General features: G+C 38.2%; 1 protein-coding gene across 2 annotated transcripts; it reads left to right on the top strand.

Annotated features, from left to right (window-relative positions):
• The first annotated feature begins 486 nt into the window (after positions 1-486).
• LOC115726023 (putative acyl-activating enzyme 19) lies at positions 487-21,955 on the top strand. 2 transcript variants are annotated; one of them, XM_030655728.2, is made up of 17 exons: positions 487-1,004; positions 1,245-1,718; positions 4,814-5,010; positions 5,999-6,202; positions 6,864-7,571; positions 7,661-8,325; positions 8,864-8,939; positions 9,032-9,118; positions 11,453-11,496; positions 14,422-14,530; positions 15,064-15,123; positions 17,168-17,252; positions 17,341-17,405; positions 20,076-20,135; positions 20,513-20,557; positions 21,200-21,291; positions 21,356-21,955. In XM_030655728.2, the coding sequence occupies exons 1-17, from the start codon at positions 665-667 to the stop codon at positions 21,591-21,593; spliced, it is 3,549 nt and encodes a 1,182-aa protein (XP_030511588.1). In that variant the 5' UTR covers positions 487-664; the 3' UTR covers positions 21,594-21,955. The 2 variants fall into 2 exon arrangements, 1 of the variants encoding a protein (XP_030511588.1); XR_007199688.1 differs by lacking the exons at positions 20,513-20,557; positions 21,200-21,291; positions 21,356-21,955 and adding an exon at positions 19,311-19,404 and having other exon boundaries at positions 20,076-20,129.

The following is a 21,955-nucleotide window of genomic DNA, read 5'->3' as shown; positions in this document are numbered from 1 at the left end:
CTGGATCGGATCGGCTGGTTTAGTCCAATTCTCTAGGCCTTCGGTCTGGTTTTCGGTTCCATAAAATTGAATTCGATTATGGTTGGTCCAATTCTTGATTTCGGGAGGAACCCCACTCTTAGCTGACCCAGGCGGCGATCCACGATACATGCCGGCCCACACCATGACCATCTTTGAATTTCTTTTTCTTTTCTAGGTCCTTCTTTAAGTGAAGAAGGGGAAAAAATGATTTTTTTTAGAAGTGAAATACGAAAATGCTCTTGACCCTCTAGAATGTTATGTGCTTCTTTGAGATTGACTCAACTACGAGGCATTTATTTTAATAAGTTTCACTTCGAGCTCTTATTTAAAAATAAATAAAAGCATTTTAACCCGTTATTTGAAATAACGAATATTTCAAGCCCTAATTTAAAAAAAAAAAAAAGGGAAGTACTTGAGGCATTATTTGATATTTTTCCAATCATTTATTTTGGCACACCACCTTTTACGGCCACTGGAGTTCATCCTTCTCGATTAATCCCACTCAGCTTCAGCGGGAGCAGCCGGCGAGAGATGAATTCGAACCGTACGCTTCGCGTGCTCGAGCTCGAATCGTCTGGCTACCAAATGCAATGCGGAGAGAGCATTTACTCAAGGAACTAGAGTTTCCCATCCCGTGGAAGCAATGAGCGAGGCGGAGCAGCAGCAGCAGCAACGCCACTGCTGCTTGTCGCACCGGTTCTCCGCCGCCGCGTCCGAAAACCCTAGCAAAATCGCCGTCGTGCACGCGTCGGGCGGCGCCGTTCTTTCCGATGAGCTGCGCCGGAGGATCGCGGCAGTCTCCGGCTTCTCAGCTGGCGTCGATGGGTTCTACGATGAGCGGGCGCGGTCCCTGTCCCCTCCGCTCTACCCTGGGGACCAGTGCTTTACTTATTCCGATGTGTCGCTGGCCGTTGATCGTCTCAGCTCTCGTCTCCGCAATATCCTCAACGGCGGTGACGACCCCGGCCTCATAAAACCTTCAGGTGCGGAGTTTCCGTCCGTGCTAACGCTGTATTGCTGACATTTGGTTGCATTAGAACTTTGGTTTTAATAACTGTCGTTCAATTTAAGTGATTAGCGTTGCACAGCGCGTCTCCAACTTTAGAAGTTTTCTTCTATATATGATCTTTGGTGAAGGTCGAGTATTGTGGCAATCATTTCTTATCACATAGATGGCCTTGCTGATGATAGCAGCTGAATTGATATTTCAACATATTTTCTAGGTAAAAGCTATCACAGTGGCAACGAAGCGGCGTATACATTCATACCAGGTACAGCTCAATTGATGGAGTCAGGGGATGTCTATGTACCAAAAGTAGTTGGAATCTATGCACCTCCTTCGGTGGAGTACATTGTCTCTGTTCTCTCTGTTTTGAGGTGTGGGGAAGCTTTCTTAGCTATTGACCCGATGTGGCCAAAGGAAAGGATGTTGTCAATTGTCTCCCGTTCAAATCTTGCGCTCATTATTGCATCCAAGTCATCATTTGGTAAAAGCCACGGTCGGCAAACAGATTGGATAGTGGAATCGGGGAGTTGTCCTGTCGTGCTGTTCTCCATGGAAGAAAGTACCACAGAAATTAACAGGCATGGAAATGTCATTTGGCCTTGTGCCTGGGAGAAAAGAAGGTCATTTTGTTATTTGATGTACACCTCGGGATCAACTGGAAAGCCTAAAGGAGTTTGTGGCACTGAAGAAGGTGTGCAGTTTGCTTTTTCCATTTGCTTGCATTTTCACATCGTGAATTGTAGTATTTCATTTATTTGCCCCCTAAGTAAAACCATATTATTCAGCATTTCTTTGGTGCTATTGAGAGTCAATTTAAAAAAGCTTATGCTTTCAACTGTGGCTTTTCGCTTCTGTTGTATAATCTATTTATTGTGTTTTTGCCTTTCATCTTCATAATGTCAAAACACTAGTCGCTATAAGCATGTCCCAGTGACACTGTAGTAATTGACAACAACACTGGTGCGGTAAATGATGAGATGGCTCTCTTTTTGTATAATACTGTCAGTCTTTGAGAATTTCCAGTAGTAGCCAAGCATATGAGACTGCTTTCTCTGGAGCAAAATGTTTGTGTTAGCTTTGGTATTGCAGTTTGGGTAAATGAGGTACTTATAAAATAATTCGTTCATGAACATTTCTCGTTATCACTGGACCACTCGATAGGATCTTCTTTTGTAGAACTGTCAGATGGATCTCTTAGCATATCTCATTTTGATTGCCTGCCTTCCAACAGTTCTTTGACACATAAAGCCCGAGATAGTTCAGTTAGATCCATTACAATGTAATCTGAAGAAAGAAGTTTACCCTTCCCATTTGTTCTTTTCTCATAAGCTGAAATCATAAGAATTTGGTGCGTCATAGTCATGAGCTCACTATTGTCCCAGAGATCTGCAAACTTTTATGTCCCTTCTTAGAACTATTTTTTCAGTAATGGCTCTATGCAGTAATTTGAGGGAAGTGCCCCTTGAGAAACCTGATGCCACCCAAACTAACTTTCCATATTTTGGTGGTTTCCCAATTTGGTTAACTAGTATCTAACGATCAGAAGGTTTGTCTTGATTGGTCTAACTACCAGCTTGCCACCTCGATCAATGGGCCCTTCCTCTTCCTCCCCTCTAATTTTTTTTTTCCAATGAGTGCTCCCCACAAAATGCGAAGGTAATCACTACATGACCCGCTGGAAGTGTGGCAATTGCAAAGATCGACATTTAATTATAAACGTTGAAACTGGGTTGTGTGCAATTTTTTCGCTGGAGAATAGCTTTAGATGTGAATTTTGAAGAGTAGGCTAGCACACCAGCAATACTACCTGAATGGAGAACAATTTTTTGTCCTCATCTTAATCATACGTATGTGAAGTTAGTTTCTTTCCCTTCCTCGGGCTGCTCAGGTTTGTTATCTAATTACCTACTCTGCTGCTATTACCCTTTTTTTTCTGGATGAGATTTTGCACCTATAAAGCACTATAGCCATTTCAAAAGTTTTGACGAAATTGTGGGACCGAATATGTATAGGACCATTGTTTTTTCTGTACGTAAGTGTACCATTCCACAACAATACTGTGTCACTTCTCAAAATGTCTGGTCATTTTTTATATTGAAAACCAAAAATAACTTTCCAGGCAAGACTGCTGTCTTTGATGGAACTTTAAATTTGCAGAGTTGTTTCAAACTAGAGAAATTGGAAGAGGTGCATCAGAGAGTAGTATACTAGGATTCTATCTTGGAATTTCTTTCTCTTTGGGAGATCTGATAATAGTTTATATACCTCATTGACTGAGCAGGACTAAGCTCTGATGTGAATGGGAACAAAGTCTTCATCCTGGTTAGGGTGGGCTATAAGAATTGTATTTCTGTGATTCTTCCCCTACAATGCCTTTTTAGCTCCTGATGTATGAGATCCTTTAAAGTCTCGTCATCATATTTGAGCCTCCCATATCTTTTGATCCACCTTGACCATGCACAAGAACATCAAGTGCACTCTCAAGTTCTGTCCGTGTATCCTGAGGCTGACATATCTTTCAATGTCTTCACCTTTTTGCAACACGGACTCAACATCCCTAGAGGGTTCACTTTTGGCATAAGTTTTGCTACATTATTCAAGTTAAATATTTAGTCCACCTATCGTATTATTGTTTGCAGTATACCCTCTACCAGCCACAATCAACTAAACAGAATTTGATGTCGTTGAGTATGCTGCTTCAAAGAATTGGTTGTTGAAGGCTTTGAACTAGTTTATAATATGTTATATATGTGTAATTAGCTTCTTCCATACCGGCTTGACTTTGGAATAATTAGCAATGATCCCACAGAATCTTCTTGATTTTAGAGTAGTGAATTCGGGGTTAAAACCTTTCTAGGCCTTTTATTGTCTCCTCAATTGTATATTTCAGGGATCAAAAGCCTTAGGCCAAACTTAACCTAAACATGAGGGATAGTATTACAATATTTAATTATTGAATTATCCATTCCTTTAATAGCTTGGTCGAACTTTTTAACCACTAATGATTTTGGCATATGGTGATGGAATAGGAATAGGGAAGACACCATACTGGTAGAGCAGCACAAGGCTAGAGATTATCTATGGGAGAAAGAGACTTTTCCTGTTGTATGATATTATGTTTATTCTTTTTTGTTGGCTGGCTTGTATATCCTTCAATCATTAAAATTTTCTATAGAGAAAGCTCTGAGCGAATAAAAAAGCAAGTCTGAAGGTACTATGTGTGTGATGTTGTTTGAATCAGTACTCGGGTAAGTTCACAGTACCTATGAACAGTGATTGGAAATTTATGTTGCAAGATGATGAAAGATAATTGAAAATTTTGATGAAGCATCACCAGAAAAGTTTGATTAAAGTTTCTTGACTGAACATCATGCCTGTAGTTTCTTCAGTACTACACCACGCAATTGGAAAGAAAACAACTGCTTAAAACTTGGTGATTCAATACTTTCAGTCCTTCAAACTTCTGAATAGGGAGAGAACATGTCTATGGAATTTGCTAAAATTTCACTCCATGAAGAAGCTGAAAATCCTGGAATCTACAAGGAATAGAAGGCATTCACATTAACCTTGGAGAAGTAATTATGCACTTCACCATGGAATTGTGTGTTCAGGGCTCCGTTTCTCTTTCCTTTAATTTGTTGTTTGTGTGGCTTCCATCTAGTAAGAGAAACATTCTTTGTGGTACTTGTAAAGGAATCATCATGCTGACCAATTGTTCATTTTTGAAGTTGTTCTGCTATTAGATTACTCTGTAAAGAGTAATCACGCGTTTTCTCTCTCTTGCAGGTCTCTTAAATCGCTTTTCTTGGATGCAAAGACTTTATCCTTTGCATGGAAAAGAACTTCTGCTGTTCAAGACATCAATAAGCTTTGTTGACCACCTCCAGGAATTTTTAGCTTCTATGCTTTGTGCTTGTACATTGGTTGTTCCTCCACTCAATAAGCTAAAGCACAATGCTTTAGTTGTTGCTGATTTTCTTGAGGTATGAGGTACTTATTGTAGTATCTTGTTTCTATTTCTTAGGGTGCTTTGCTTTAAGGTTTTTCTTCTATCTTTTCCTCATTACCAAATATGTCAGTTATGACCTCTAGCCGTAAAATATTTCTTTCTGGTTTTTTAGTTCTACGTGGTTTTGAATTGCATGAATTGATTACTAAACCCAGTGTGGCATTTCTAATCTAATTTATTCAGTTTGTACTTGGCAGTCTACTTTTATTCTTTTGTTTTCATGACATATTACTTACTAGCATCTCAAATAGTTTGCAACTTTCCATTGTGTCATTAAAATACTTTCAGCTGGGAAATGCTTTTAGGCTAATTCAGAGAAATAAGATTTTCTCCCCTATCTACTACAGTGGCAAAGAATCCATTATTCTACACACGCACATACATACACACATACATATATCTAATTCCTTTTTCATTTCTTCCAAGTGTGGGATGAATCCAGAAATACAACACTGGGGGGGCCAAAATGTAAAAGAAAAAGTCCAACGTGCTGAAAATAATATAAGTTGCATCGATCTAATTGAACTTCACTGAAGCTCACTATGATTTTCAAAATTAAATAATGTGAAACTCACAGATAATAGCTTGATTGTGAATGGAATGCTCATTTTTGATAATCTACAACGTATTACTGACTGTGAGAGGTTACAAGAAATATATTACTGGCTTAGGATAACTTTCTTTGCAAGTATTGTCATATTTAGTGACTAATATTTAGTTCTCTTCTAGGTTTTTCATTTTTGTACAGCTTTCATAATACTGATGGTTATTTTGTCGATAATATTAACCTTTCCTTCTGAAGAGAGAATAGAATTCATCTCACTATATCAGGACAATATATGGAGCTTGCCAAGTTTCCTATCTTTTGATGTATTCCTATAATAAGTATGGTGTATTGTCAGCAGGGTCCATATCTGTATTCTCTCACTTGTTAATCTCCATTTATGTGAATGATTCTGCAGGCTTATCACATCAGCAGGCTAATTGCTGTTCCAACATTGATGAAGGCAATCATTCCTGCCATGCTAAGTCGACAGAACACGCGAGTCCTCTGCTCATTGGAGTTATTAGTGCTCAGTGGTGAAGAATTTTCTGTATCATTGTGGAAGGAACTTACTGGATTATTACCCAAGACCACTATATTGAATTTGTATGGAAGTACTGAGGTCTGGAATCAATATTCACACTTTTTCTTTTTGCTCAAGATAAATCTTAACAGCTTTAAACTACTTGTGGGTAAAGTTCTCATGATGTTCCCATATGGTATCTGGAAATAGCAATTTTAATTGGTTTGTGAAGTACGTTTAGAAGATGAGATTGGTTTTGCAAAAAAGTTACAGTGTATACCTCCTACGAGTCTTGCCTCATGTTTTCATATCATTGTACTTTTACAATTTGTGTGTCTTTACATCGCTACTTTCTTGATAGAATGATTTAATGAATACCTTTTCTCGTTTACTTTTATCAGTTGAAGCCTAAAATGTCAATGCTACTTTCGCACTGCCTTTTGTTATGCATTTTGCATTTTTTTCTCCCATCGGAAGCAGCACTATTCTGTGACATGACACTAGAGAAGCAAGATAGCTCTTGTCATACTGTTCACTGTGAAAGGATGTTGATGTGCTGCATGTCCAGTTTTAAGCCATAGTTAATTAAAAAAAAAAAGTTGCTCTATGAAGTTTGTCTTCTATACCACTTTGCTTCATAAATTTTATTGTTTCACTTTGCCAGCTAAACTTTCAAAGTCTGCATCAGCGTGCAGGACTTCTATTTTCTGAAAACCAATTACTTCCATATTTTAGTAAATGTATTTGACTTTTCTTGAAGGTGACTGGTGACTGTACATATTTTGATTGCAAAAGGTTGCCGATGATGTTGGAAGCAGAGATGTTATCCAATGTTCCAATTGGTCTTCCTATTTCTAATTGTGAAGTTGTGCTTGTTGGTGAAGATGATGAATTGAATCACGGAGAGATATATGTCGCTGGTGTCTGCATTTCAAGTGGATACCTGTCAGAATCCTCTGCAGACTGTTTAGAATATGTGGAATTGCCTCACAATTCATCCCTTTACTGTTCTAATGAAGAACATCAAAGACAATTATTCATCAGGACTGGTGATTTTGCAAAGCAGCTAGCAAGCAGTGACTTTGTTTTTCTTGGGCGGAAAGATCGTATTGTGAAGATTAACGGTCAACGAATAGCTCTGGGGGAAGTTGAAAGTATGCTTAGAGGACATGAAGCTGTTCTTGATGCTGCTGTGGTTTGTCATAAAGGTTCAGAGGAAGTGCAGCTTGAAGCATTTCTATTGTTGAATGAAAAGAAAAAACCTAGTGAAGTATCCAGATCCATTAGACATTGGATGGTTGAGAAGCTTCCCTATGCAATGGTTCCACACTATTTCATCTTTCTAGAATCATTTCCTAGGACTTCGAGTGGAAAAGTGGATTATGAGTTTCTTTCTGCTTCAGTCGTAATGCATTCCAAAGATAATATTGACACTGACAATAGCAATGTCTTGGAAGCTATAAAAAAGGTTCTCCCTTTGACCTCTCACACAGAAAATTTCTTTGTCTGATATAACTGCTCAATGCAGAAACGTAACCTGCAACATATTTTTGTCAGGCCTTTTGTGATGCTTTGATGATTGAAGAGGTCTCTGATGATGCCGATTTCTTTTCATTAGGCGGCAATTCTATTGCTGCAGCTCATGCTTCTCATAATCTTGGGATTAGCATGAAGTCACTTTACGATTTCCCTACTCCATCTAAGTTACAAATTGTCCTTCTAGAAAAGCAAGGATTAAGAAGTGTGGATCTCAATGGAACCGATGCTTTGGGAATGGGTTCTGAAGCTAATGAGGGGAAAAGCTCCCACGTAGATAAGTTAAAGTCATTCCAGCTTGTTGGCCTTGGACGGGAGAGGAGAATGATGAGGACCATCTCACGGGACTCCAACAATGACAAGCTTACATCAAAGCGCTTGAAGTTCAGCTCTGAAGTTTATCTTACTCCTGAGGGTCCATGGAAATCTATGTCATTGTCAGGGCTAAGTTCCTTAAGCCGGTGCAATAGGGTTATGTATGAAGACAAAAACAATGTGAAAGATGTAGATCGACAGAGTTTGCAATTAGATTTCTCAAGAGACTTAAAAGGAATGATGCATGAGGTATGGAAAGCTCCCATGGAGTCCTGCGTTGATGCATCACCACTGCTTGTGGTCCACGACCAAGAGATCTATGTGTTTATTGGCTCTCATTCACAAAGATTTGTCCGTGTCGATGCGAAAAGGTATGCATATGTTTTATTTTTCAGCTACTTCTGAAATTTCCGAATGCCTTAAATGAAGTTACTTTGTCCTCCTTTCCAATCTTTAATAATATATCAATATAATGTCAAAACTGTTTTTTTACTGAAAAAACATGTCAATTAGTGTGTGTTAGAAATTATTATCTGGTATTGTGATGAAGTGATCTATTTCAGCTACTCTTTCCTGTGTTCCAATTGTGCTAACATCAAGAAATGATATTCGGTTATAATCTTGTATTTGTTTCCTTTTCATAATTGATATTGTACCCATGACATATGGGATGAATAGCTAGCTGATCTTGTATCCATTTTCTGTGGAAGGTGGTAATCCTGAAGTCAAATCAAAAACTGATTTAGGCTGGCCAGTTAGAAGATTAGGCAAGAAGAATATAAAATATTCAGTGGCCTTAAGTCCTCTTCAAACATGGATTCATCATAATCATGTGCGATTTAATTCTTATTATCCATTGTCAATGGACTGTTAATTTTCTGAGTGTCGATTCTAACATGAATCATTTAGTGGTCATGTTCAGTGGGAGATTAAACTAGATGGAAGAATTGAATGTTCGGCCGCTGTTACAAGTGACTTTTCTCAGGTCTGTCATTAGTTTTGCATGCATAATTTGCCTTTGCGTCCTGTAAAGACTGATTTGTGGACACGACGCTTGATTATATTTGGTCTTTTCAGGTTGTAGTTGGATGTTATGAAGGGAAAATTTATTTCATTGATTTCTCAAGTGGTAAAATCCACTGGACTTTTCAAACTGGTGGTGAGGTACGACAGTTTTATACTTGTATCATTTTTCATTGATCTACTAATTGATGGATGGCAGTCACCATCGAAGACTCACAAGAGTGCAAATTTTGATGAAGCACAAGTTGCATCCTGAAACCTTTTTAGGATTAGCAGATCTGATGTAATTGGTAGTACCTATGACTGCTTTAAGTGGCTTCAAAGTAGTTGCCTCCATATGCAATCTGTGGAAGAGGTACAATCCGTTTCTCCTCTGTTGTTAAGAAAGTTTCACTAGAAGGTACCAAGGGGATAGCAGAAAGCTGTCAGAGAAGATACAAGCTATTGAATCTACAATGTCAAGTATGACATCTTGAGAAATTAATTTCTCTCAATATACGATACAACATCAACATCACCTTTATCCCAAACTAGTTGGGGTCGGCGTCTCTCAATATATGATAGAGAGATCTAAATTTGGTGGAGTTTTTTAAATCTTTCAAAAGCTATCTTTTTTCTTTGCGTAGGGGCGAAAATATGTAGAGAGACTCCTGGTAAATAAGTTTCTTCTTCAGCTTCCAAGTTCCAAAGTGCGAACAAGGGCCAATATGAAAGCAGTTGCTGCCTATATAACCTTATGCAGCGACTACCAGACCAGCTACATTATAGGAACTGATGATTTACTGTTTGTCCTTCTCTTTACAAAGAAAGCATCAGTAGTATACTGCAAAAGAGCTTAATATGTTCTCACCTCTATCTAATCTGTACTGATTCCGGAACAAGTGTGAACTGTCTTTGATCCATCACCATAACCCAGTACGTGAGCATTTTGTAGATTCTCGTATTCTTCGAACTAGACTACATTACCTCCATTGGTGATCTTTATCCTTGATGGAGTGCCACAATTACTTGCTTTAGGGAGAGCTTCGTCCTTGCTGAAGTGATATAATCACTTGCTCTAGGGAGAGAGTACCTCATCGTTCTTGCTGAAACATGAATGTTTAGCTGCGTACGCATTTACTTGACTAAATTCACTGCATGACATGCATCAAAACTCTGCCATGTTCCACTATTCAGCATGGCTGCCAACAAATGTCCATGGGAAATGTCTTCATTGTCCAAAATTGAGACATCGAATGACTTTCTAATGGACCTAAGTAAGGTGGTGTTGGTGATTAAATTTGAGGGGAAAATGATGCTGATCAGGGAGGGTAACATGCCTAGAAAGTTCCTACTTGAATGGTTGCATAATTCAGCTATTACAAATTTGCAAGCACATCTATTTCTTGAGGAGTAGATGGGTACAGATTTACACTGAAGGAGATGGTTACAGATTTACGGTGAAGACATCCAAGTTTCTAATGTGGAGCTCGTTTCTTTCCAAATGGGAGAATGATTCAGAGGCATCATTCATCCTGATTGTAGCCCTCTCTTTTTTGTTCTTTTGCTGCATTTTACTTTGCCGACTTTGTCAAAATGGTATCAGGTCCCTTGTTAGGGAACTACATCAATTTTAGTACAGAGCAAAAGAATGGAGAAAAACAACAACAAAATAATGAGGGCTAGAATCGACATGAATGAAGCTGGAGTAGAGTGAATACATTTAGGGTGGTTTCTCGATGTTTATAGAATCAGAAAAACTAATGGCAAAGTGACATGAAGGCCTATTTGTACTAGGGTTACAGATGGATCTAACATGAATATCTGATCTCAAACAGTGGAGCTCATTAAAAGTCATAGGACTTCCACATGACCACTTTTGAACCATAAAAGCCCAAGTAAACAAGAATTAAAATTATGCTCCTACATCAGAAAAATTAGCTACAGGTCTTTCCTCCTTTTTCTTACATTATTTTTTTATTAGTATGAGCTCCAATCAGTTTTCAGCGAAAATAAAGAAAAAGCTACTTAGTTTGATACTGACAATGGGATGCACTGGCTTTGACGTAATCATGATGAAGGATGAGAACATGCCATAAAGCTTTTGTAAGAAAAATTGCATCACAGGCATGCATATAGTGCTTGAAAAACTCACGTGCAACTGAGATATGTGTCTTGTCAACACAGAATATACATATGGTTTTATGTTTTGGTTGAGGTCCAATGATGGATACCCCCCTATTGTCTTGTAATTCAAGTCTTGTGCAATGTCTGTCTGTGATAATGATGAATTTTTAATGATTCAGGAGGCATTTTATTATCTTTGTTATACTGGTCTTTTACAAATTGCCCACTTAATGTGTCCTCCATCAAGTGGGCAATTTGTTCGATTTTTTTTTTTAGATTTCCTTTCTTTTGAAGGTTCGCTCTATATGCTTATTATATCCTTTATTTTGACTTAGTTTGTTCACCAGATCCCTTTTCCTTGCTCCGTAGGTAAAATCACAGCCAGTTGCAGATGGGCTACGGCAATTGATATGGTAATTCCAGTTCTCTGTTAATAATTTTTTTCTTTTACTTGTATTTTGGCATGTTTAGTCCTCGGAACATGGGGAGGGCGACCAATACTAGATATCTGCCAAAGAATTATTGCCAGGCTGTGAGACTGTACCGCAATTTTGTTTTTTCCGTAAGCAAATACACTTTATTACAAGAAACATTGTTCTAGCACAAAAATATAACATAGGATACAAGAAACACAAAACTCAATATTCAAATAACAGAGAAGAAGAGTTACAACACGAAACCAAACAATACTGAAAACCATAAAGATAAAAAGAAGCTGTGGACTCTTGTTATATTCCCTCCAAAATTCAACATACGAGACAATATGGAGGATTTCCTTGATTTGCATGACCCAAAGGAATACTTCAAGGATTGAGATTGTTGCAGGACAGTTGTTAGCATCACATGATAAAGGGATCGATGATGGGTTGTTCTCTATTTGAGTATATCTATGTATTGTTTTTTTGGTCAGAGTATATCTATGTATTTTAGGTGGTAGTTAGTAGGTGGTTATAAATAAGGAAATTAGAGTTTTGTTACTGTCTCTCATGCTCTGTAGATAGAGCCATCTCATGTACTCTATCGGTCAGTCATCTAGTAATCAAGAGAGTGGGATCTAAGGCAACAAAAGATAAATTTACATAGCACTAGAGCACCAGGAGAGTGGATCTGAGGCAACAAAAGATAAAATTAGAACCTTGAACTCCAAAATTTTTACTGTCTTTCTTCTACCTGGAAGTCTTATATAAAATAAAAAAACTTGTCTCTGCCATAATCTTTTCTACCTCGTCAACCTCGAGAGCAGCATCATCATTTAATGTTTGTTGCGGTTTCTTTGGTTGTCTCTGAAAGCAGAGCTCTCTTGGGAGTCGGTGGTTTCTCCGTCTCCATTGTAGTCAAGGGGGAGTCGTGGTCGTTCACTGCGGGCCTCATCAATTTTATGCCAAGATCCTTATCCCTGATGAAAACTACCCCAAGTTGAGGCTCTGTGTTCTCTAGTCCTTCTGTCCTGTACTCATTCTCGGTCATGGTTATTGGTTCTACTTCTCCATCACAATCAAGCTACTGTTCTCATCCGTTGCTGTTTTTGGTCTTAGGTTTGTATAGTTGTCTTTTCCAATTACCAAAAAAAAAAAAAGAAAGGCTTTCTAGGGTGTGTTAGTGTTCCAATCTGCAGCACCATGTCTCCAAAAAGTTCCCTAATAAAACTCTCAACAAGCCTACTGTGGATGATATTCGTTGTGAGGCTCTTCATCAATTGGGAGCGTCATTGACTAGTGAAGCCTCCATCAAGTTTCCAGGCAGCTGTGAGCTCAAGAGTCGAGCACACATTTGTTGAGCAGCCAGAATCAAGAGTTGTAGGGTGATGAAGTTCAGTTTGCCTGAATTCATGAAGGCTGGTTATCTTGATGTTATCTTCGCTGTTTGAGGGAGAGAGGTGTCAACTTTCCGATCTCGATTTGTCTCCGCAGCTATTTTGTCAAATCTGGTGTTGATATACATTCAGTTTGTCGTGTAAGGTCAGGCTTGCACAATTGTCATAGTCTCAACTCTGTTTGATTTATCCACATCCCTTATCTAGTGTAAATTATGGCTTGCACAGCGCTTTAGTCACAGACTATGGAAGAAAGTTCTTCTTGTCATATGCAGCATGGATGCTCTAGCTTGAAGGGGAGTGTTAATAGATACATCTATGGATATTAGCTAGTTGCTGGTAGGTGGTCCTAAAGAAGGACATTAGGGTTTTATTAGTGTCGCTCATTCTCTATAAGCAAAGCCATCATATTTACTTTTTCATTAAGTCTTTTAGTAAAGATGTAGTTTCATACTTCCCCTCTCCCTCACTCTTGAAGGTCCTAGAATATTTACATTCTCCATATGCACTGCATAAGTAGCACCATTTGATTAAATGTTCTTCAGTCAGATATTTTCAACAATGAGAACTCTATTCCAAGTAGCTGCCCAGTAGAAAAGGATGTCTTCAGGGGCACATAAGGACCAAATGGCTTTAGCATGAATTGTCTGAAGGAATCAATGGAGAGATTTCCAATGGCTAAATAATAAGATTTAATAGAGAAGGCTCTGCATTTAACAGAATTCTAGAGGAGATTGTCCTTCTCCAATACCTATAACCTTGGGCTATAAAGAGACATGAATGTGCAGACCACATCAAGCTCCCTCAAAATATAAATTAAGGTGGGAATTCAGAGTGCAGTGATGGTGTTGACGCACAAGATGCTAGAAAGCATCCTGGTCAGTAGAGAGAGAAAAAAGAGTGGGGAAACAATGTTTAAGATGAATGTCTGTGCACCAATCACTTTTCATTGATAAAGAGAAATTCACTATAGGGTGCTAAATGGGTTCAAACCCACGTACAAAAGAAGGTCAAGATTCGAAAGAGCTCAACTACAAGATAAAGTATATATTGAGATCAATGCATTTGCATCTGTAAGTAGTTCCATTATGCTAAAATCAGTAGTTTTGCACCATTTATGAAATATTACAGAGGTTGAAGAGGCTCGTTTCTTGGCTTTTTCCAAACCAGCTAGAAAACAGAGCGGATACTGACAAGATAGGGATCTCCAACCCTTGTCTTATTGCACTCAGCACCCAACTGTTTGACACGGTTCTATCAAATACGATATTAAGACTTTCGATTCCTCTTTCTAGGCCATCTTGTATCGTGGCACTTATCTCCCTTTTAATTGCATAATTCTGTAGCTGGTTTTAGATTTTTTTCATGAAGGTTTTGCATCTTCACTGCATTATGCGCTCTTTTTGTACGTCGTTTGTTCCAATATCCTAGGTAGCCTAGATTTTCATTTGTCCTATTATCTTTTATCAATTTCAAAGCTCTATGTCTTGCTTCTAGACAATTGACGCAAAAAGGATTTGTGCAGGTGTGGATCTCACGACCATAGCCTCTATGCTCTTGACTACAAGAATCGTCAATGTCTTTTTAATATTAGCTGTGGTGGGAGTATCTTTGGTTCACCTGCGATCGACGAGGTGAGTCTGGCATTCCTGATGCTAGGTTGTGATTTGTTTGCAAAACATCTACAATTTTTTGAGTTTTGAGGAATGGGATGGAATGGAGGAAGGAATGAAATATAACTCGGAAGGGAAAATGAGAAGAAAATGTCAAAGGATATGATGGAAAATCGAATAGCTGTGTGTTTGTGTCTGTGTTGAGGCAAATTTGAGAGGAAGTTGCCAATTCTTGATATAGAGAGAATGGGCCTCCATTGGGAATGTCCTGTTCAATTCTACAATATGACTGAACAACTAGAACAAGAGAAAAAGCCTGGAGTAGGTAATCATGATGGCATTCCATTCCTTGTGCCAAACATAGCCTAAGGACCTGTGTGATTTATTCACAATTGGTTCATATTCGATGCTTTAGGTTTTTCTTGAATTTTCAGATGAAAAGCTTTTATGCTTTGAATAGGTCACTTCCCAGTATAATAAGTTTTCCCTTGATTACCGTCTAGTTGCTTGAAAACCATCCTTGAGAAAATCAAAATTCAATTGATTCAACGCAGGTGCGCGACACTCTTTATGTAGGATCTACCAGTGGTCGCGTAACAGCTCTTTGTATTAAGGTACATATGAACTCTCTTATCCGTATTGCTTCCTTGAAGTTTAAATACCTAGATGACCGATGCTGAATTGTCCACTTTTTACCTCCAAATACCATTAAAGACCACATCCAATCATAAAATATCCCAAGCTGCTTATGACAGATAAAACTTTGACCAAAGAAAATGTAGTAGATGTTTGCTTGCTAGGATGATTATTGTGGAATGGTTGGCTAGTTTTATACAGTGAAAGGAGCAATCTTGGGGTCTTTGATATCAAGATGTACACCACCACCAGTATGCAGAGTCCTGATCCAAACTTGAATTGTTTTTGTATGTATCTGTCAATGCAAGAATGTTAAATTGCTAGATATGAAATGTGACTGTCTTTCATGGGAGGACCACCTTATAATTCATCTTCATTCAAGTTAAGAACATTGGGTATGGTTCTGATGATCTTTCTTTATCCACCTAATAAAGTTGTTCAACCTCTGAAGTTAGTTAATGAGAAGTCCTTGTATCAAATTTGAATGGATGATTGATGAATTATCCCATTATGGATTATCCCGTCATTTTCTTTTTAAGTTTCACTCAATTAGGTATTTATCTTAATCCAAACAATTGAATTGGGTTTCTTGTTTACAATTCTCTCATTATTGATTTTCAAAATAGAATGTTTTTCATGACCTTTTTTTTTCTTTACTTTGGAAAGGTTTATAAAGGATCTATTCTTTCTTTTAAAACCTGTATAACTAAAAGAGATCTCTCTTGCAATTTTAATATTTTCTGAGTTCCTTAAAAAAGGGTTCAATAGAGTCATAAATGCTTCAAAAAATGCAATCTAGTCCTAAACCTCTAAAATTAGTGCAGTCAATTCTTATACCTTTTGAAATTAGTGCAATCAACAAATATCCCCGTTGTGGCATTCATGGGAAAACCATCTGCATCACCAGATTAGGCATGGTTTCTACCATAATTGTGTCAAAGGAAAACGGGGTTTTTGTTGTCTAGTGAGAGTATGACTTGATCATGAGTGTTAATTAAAAGTAAAACTCCATTTTAAATTAAAATCGATCCAAAAGGTAAAACTAGAGTCAGTGCTTAAATCTGAAATTCAACAACAAACGATTCGTTAATGGTTAACCATTCTTAGATGCTGCAGCTGATTAGAGTAATAATACCTCCTAGTTTAATTTCAGTAGAACAATCAAAATCAACAAATTTATTACTTCGAGTCACCAAAATCCTAGATGTAATTCAAATCACTGAAATCAGGATGAAAAAACTAAAATGAATAGTAACGAACAACCGATGCATGATTTTAGGCACCTAGTTGGTCAATAGAAATTTTGTTTTGAGTTTTTGATTCAATTTTGAGATTTCGTGACCAAATTTAGACTGCTACCAAAACTCTATTTTTTCTCAATTTCACATGATATTGCAGTCTTATCTTCCATAATCAAGGCATATAACCAACAGGCGACGAAAACACCGGGTGCTTGGATAGGATGGAAATTATGCTAAATTTGGTGAAGGGTCCAATTTTCTCATGATTTGACATCACCAACGGCATGTTAAGATTTGATTGCACGAATTTCAAAAGGTTTAGGATTTGGTTGCACGTTTTGAAACATTTAGAAATTGATTGCACTCTGTACAGAAAGTTTAGGACTTCTAGAATAGTTTTCCCATGGTGGAAAGTAGTAGCAACAGGAACAGAATGAGTTTAGGTGGCCATCATCTTTCAATAGCTCTTCCCTTCTAAGAGAAGGTAAGCCAGTAGCCAGTGTTGTTGTTATTTATGCAATGATCCTTTGGTGGCTTGGAATTTGTTTTTTAACCCAGCTATAGTAACCAGTTGCAGTAGATTTGCCTATCGTTGTCGGTGCCGTGGTTGCAATTTTTGTTATTTGATATTGTGTTCTCTAAAGTATATGCCTAATCATATGATCGTTGGCTAGTATATGCTTAATCATATGATCGTTGGCTAGTATATGCCTAATCATATGATCATTGGCCCTAGCATGTTTATGGGATTCTGATCCAGAAGTTAACATGAAACGTGCAGGCTGTACCATTTTATGTTCTCTGGCTTTGTGAATTTGAAGTGCCAGTGTTCGGATCTCTCTCCGTGTGTTCTCCTTCTGGTCTAGGTAGTCCGCGAAATTTCTTTACTTGATTGTTTTGTCTACTTTTTCTTATTTTACGTGGTATTTTCTAAACTAGCATATTCTGCAACAGTTATTTGCTGCTTGGTTGATGGATCTGTTGTGGCTTTAGATGCTACTGGAACCATTATTTGGAAGGTACAACATAATTTTCTTACTTACTGTTTTTGGATTTTTCTTTTTTAAGTTTTTCACTAGATAGAAGTCAGCAGTCCCAATGATTGCAGCTCATGCGAATTTCTGGAAATTCACTTTTGATGATCATTTCCATATTTGAGTTATTGGTGTTGTGATTCTAATGAACTAGAATCTGTCAAGCGAGAGAATGATCAGGGCAATGTGTCAGAGACTATACATCTGCATTTTGTGGTCTCATAAGTTTGGCATATCTGATTAATGCATCATGGCTGCCAATCTGTGCTCGCGATAAAAGGTTCCTACCTTTTATTCTGCTCCGTAGAAAACATTCGCTGTCCATGGATGTTGACTTTCATGGAAGCAAACAAATGTCACATCAGTGAGAACAAATTTGTCAACAGATTTTCTTCTCATAGTTAGAGCATTGATGGTTCAGCTGGAAACTTCATGTGACAGTTTGCTTGTTAGTAGGATAGGCTTAACGCGCTTTAATTGGGTAATCCAGCAACAAGTCCATGTTGTTGTTCCATGGAGTAGCATCTGTAGATGAAGTGGCAGAGATGCATGTACATGCATTTACATGTAGTAAGCACAGACATAAATATAGCTTGGCCAGCAAGCGCACACTGATATAGATGGTCTTATCATGTCTTTTCAAGTAATTGGCAATCTATATTGTGTTGTTTCCCTTGCATTGTGGACCTACCTCGATGTGCAATAGAAACGCCTGCTCCGCAGGGTCTGGTGTTATGCTAGTCCTTGGAATTTAATTAACAGTGCATTATAGCTTCTCCTCCCTATATATTGTCTCAGCAAGAGAGCTTACTTTCCTGTGTTTTACCTCTGTTATGTTGGTCATGTTGTCAGTCCCTTGTCCAGGCCAAATGTAGCTGCAGTGATAGTTTCAAATTAAGGCGTAAATTGGAAGGCTCATTTTTTCAGTCAGAATCTCTTGTGAGTCGGTAAACAGTTGTAGGATAGCTGGAAAACGAATCAAAACTCACTGAAAACAGGTTATAGCTTAAAAAATCTGGAAATATAATTCACATATGTGCCATTTAATGAAATTCATTAATGCTAGCTTGTGGATGACATATTAATTGTCAAATTGTCACTTTCTCTGCGTGAAATGGCAATTTTTCTAGAGTGTCCCTCTTTAGGAAAGGGTTAATGATGTAATTATGTGATGGCTTTTATCCCACATAATTGGCAGTATTGTAACTAAGTATTACCAATGAGAAGATGGAGTATCCTCCATAAATTAGAAAGATGAGAATGTCTCACAAGTTTTAATGGGTTGATCTCTCGAATATGGGGTTTTTAAAACCACCAGTGTAATTAATCCAAAGGTTGCTTAAGTGGTTAGCATGTTTGTCCTTGCTCAAAGCCTGGTTCAAATCACCCCACTTAAGCATTTTCTCTGACCACCCCCAGGAGCACAGGCCTACATGTCTTCTGTAATTTCCTGCTGTATGTATGATGGGTTGGGTGGACTTTCACACCCAGTGGAAATTAATTGGTTGCCCAAGAAGCTCCGAGGACCGACCTTATAGTTGTGTTGGCAATGTAGTTAGAATCCAGTCTGAAATCATGTCCATTTTAGATCTTAAGTCTCCCTTACTCTCTAGACTTGAGAAAAACCACGAAGCTTAGCTTGTAATTCTATGGTGACGTTTTAACAAGCTGCACTTAATTGGCGTTTCTCTAGAAAGTTGTGGATCCAATCAAATTATGAATTGATTGTTGTTGAATTGCATTATTCTTGCTCGTATTCTCTTCCCACCTTTGAATACTGAACTGGATCACATGGTTAGAATACTGAGTTTCTACAATTGCTACAACCATCATGTTGTGCATCTATAAATACTTAAGGAAGGTTTGACTGCTAGGATGTGTAATTCACAGAATGACGAATAGCTGTTGGATGGACCCACCACTTGGCAAACATGTGCACCGTATCTACAGCCATATGGGATGTAGGGAAGAAAACCCCAACAAGGTGTGTAACACCAATAACGGAATTGAAGGAGCAAATAGGAATCATTCACAAAGAACTGCACGATATAAAAAGATGCTCTTCTGGACATCAAAGCCAGGGAAAGGAAAGAACCAACTTTGTAAAAGAAACTTCATTCTATAATGGAAAAATACTCTAATATGAAAACAACTCTTCAAAATTAATAAATGGGGATAAGAACTATATTCTTAGGACTCTCCAAATAATTAAAGTCCTCAACAGACCTTAAAAGCAATATTAAGTCAAAGCTACAGTGATCATAACAATAACTTGAGAAAATAAATAAAATATTCTGCTACGCTCCTCCATCATTGTCACTGCAGTTATCATTTGGATTAATCTTCATGCAAGTTGTCAAGGTTGTGTTTTTCATCGTTTTCCAGTGGATAATCTGTATTTTTATCATAGGATCTTATGATGCTATGATCCCAGACATTAAGTAGGATATTGGTTTAGTAAAATAATAGCAGCATTTATAAAACTATGAAATCAATATGGTCCTATAGATTTTACTGACCTATTTCCTGTTAATATTCTAAATACTTTTGTTTACTAAATGGATGCAAGTTATCCTGCTTCACTTTGCATTGTCTTTCCGACTTATCAAATGCATTCTTCTTTGTAATCTTATCCTAATTATTAACTTTGAGCAGCGGAGAACTGGTGGTCCTATTTTTGCTGGTGCAAGCATAGCTTCTGTTCTCCCTACTCAGGTAAAGCACTTCATTTAGATAATTGGTTTTGCAAAGTCCATTCTATGTACAAGATGTGACCTGGGTAGCATAAGGAAAATCGTGGACAATTCTCCTGTAAGGGTGTGATGAGGCAATAAAGTAACATGAGCAAAAGAATCCATGTAAAATCAAACTGCCAAAAACATTTTTAACAGAAAAAAGACCATCAGTTTATATCAACAAATCCTTGATCTCACTCATCTACAAATAAAATTACAGTTGCATGTTGTGCTGCACCAGCATTGGCAATTTTGGATGCAGTATGACAACATGATCAGATATCTTTGAAAAAGCATAAATCGTGGACAGGTCTCTTGTTCTTGATGTGGCTCTTTCGGAAATTCCCTTGTATGCAGGTGCTTATTTGCTCCAGAAGTGGAAGTATTCTTTCGCTAGAACCAGTACGGTCCAATTCTTATCTTATTCACTTCTACTTGATTTGTCCAAGAATTTGTATCGATCTAGTTTCACCATTTGTTTTTAAGCGTATTGACCAAGTCTGTGGGGCTAGCTGGTAAGTTTATGCATTAGTTGCTACGGTTTTACCACAATCTTCTGAGAACTTCTGCAGTTAGTTTTGCATATAGATTGCATTGCCACCTAGTACCAGTGTCTTCTCTAGTTCCTACTGAACTTTCCAATTTGATAAACTTCATTGCAGTTTCACAATACTGCAAGAGTCTTTGACTTTTGATTTGCATCAAGGACAGCATCTTCCCCCACAGAAGTTTTTATGTCATTTAACCATACAAAACGGTTGTTGTGATTATCTTTTTTTCTAATCAATTTATTGCTGTTTCTTGGCGAAATCACTGCTTGTAGACAAACCTCAAACTTCTGCAATATGCATGTCACCCGTTACCAAACTTCGCAGCGCCACAGCTATCTTCGCATCACCTACTTTCATCAGTTTGTCTTAAGTTGAAGTGGGATATTCAAATAAATGATATTCAGATAAAAAATTTCTCACCAGTCTATTCTTAAATTTTGACCTTTGATCAACTTGCTGTCATATTTTCTCATCATTTTTGGGGATTCTTCAGGAAAATGGGAAGCTATACTGGGAATACGATGCTGGCTATCCAATAACTGCATCTGCTTATCTTGATGAGCATTTGCGACTTTCAGAGGACAGGTAAAGACACTTCATAAGCTTGTTGGCCTAATGCTTGCCATTTATAACATCACTGCTTTTTCAGGCTGGTTTGCATTTGTACCAGCTCGGGATCTGTGTTGGTGCTTCGCGTTGAGGAGGATGCAGCTAGGGAAAGGAACCAGCAGAAAGAGTATAGGTGCAGGGTTCAAGAGTTTGCAAGGTTGGAGCTGGCAGGAGACGTATTTTCCTCACCTGTGATGATTGGTGGCGTCATTTTCGTTGGTTGCAGGGACGATAATTTACATTGCATTGCTGTTGGATCGCAAAGTGCAGTGATTTGAGTAGTGTGATGAAACAGTATGGTGCTATTCCAATCTTTGCCCCACCCGGTTGCTGCATCGCCGCTCCGAGCGGTGGTGGGCGGCATCTCATTGTAGGTCGCAGGTGGGGGGTCCTGTCGGCTACCCCAGACTGGGTGGCTGTGATTTTGAGCAACCTGCCGCAGCCCCTAGTCCAATTGGCCATGGTCCACGAGCCAATGTGTGAAGGGTAGTCGGGTCGGGTCCAAAGAGCCGGTACCTAGGTCTGACAGTCCGTGACTCAGGAGTCCTGAGTCAGGACCCACGGTACTTCATTCTAAGATAAATTTGTTTTGCGGACAACAATTTAAATCTAATTATGCCAAGGAGTTCGGTTCCTGGAA

The sequence above is a fragment of the Rhodamnia argentea genome, chromosome 9 (assembly GCF_020921035.1).
Source record: "Rhodamnia argentea isolate NSW1041297 chromosome 9, ASM2092103v1, whole genome shotgun sequence".
Lineage (NCBI taxonomy): Eukaryota > Viridiplantae > Streptophyta > Magnoliopsida > Myrtales > Myrtaceae > Rhodamnia > Rhodamnia argentea.
The sequence above is the reverse complement of the archived record's forward strand: the minus strand, read 5'-3'. Positions and strand labels throughout refer to the sequence as shown.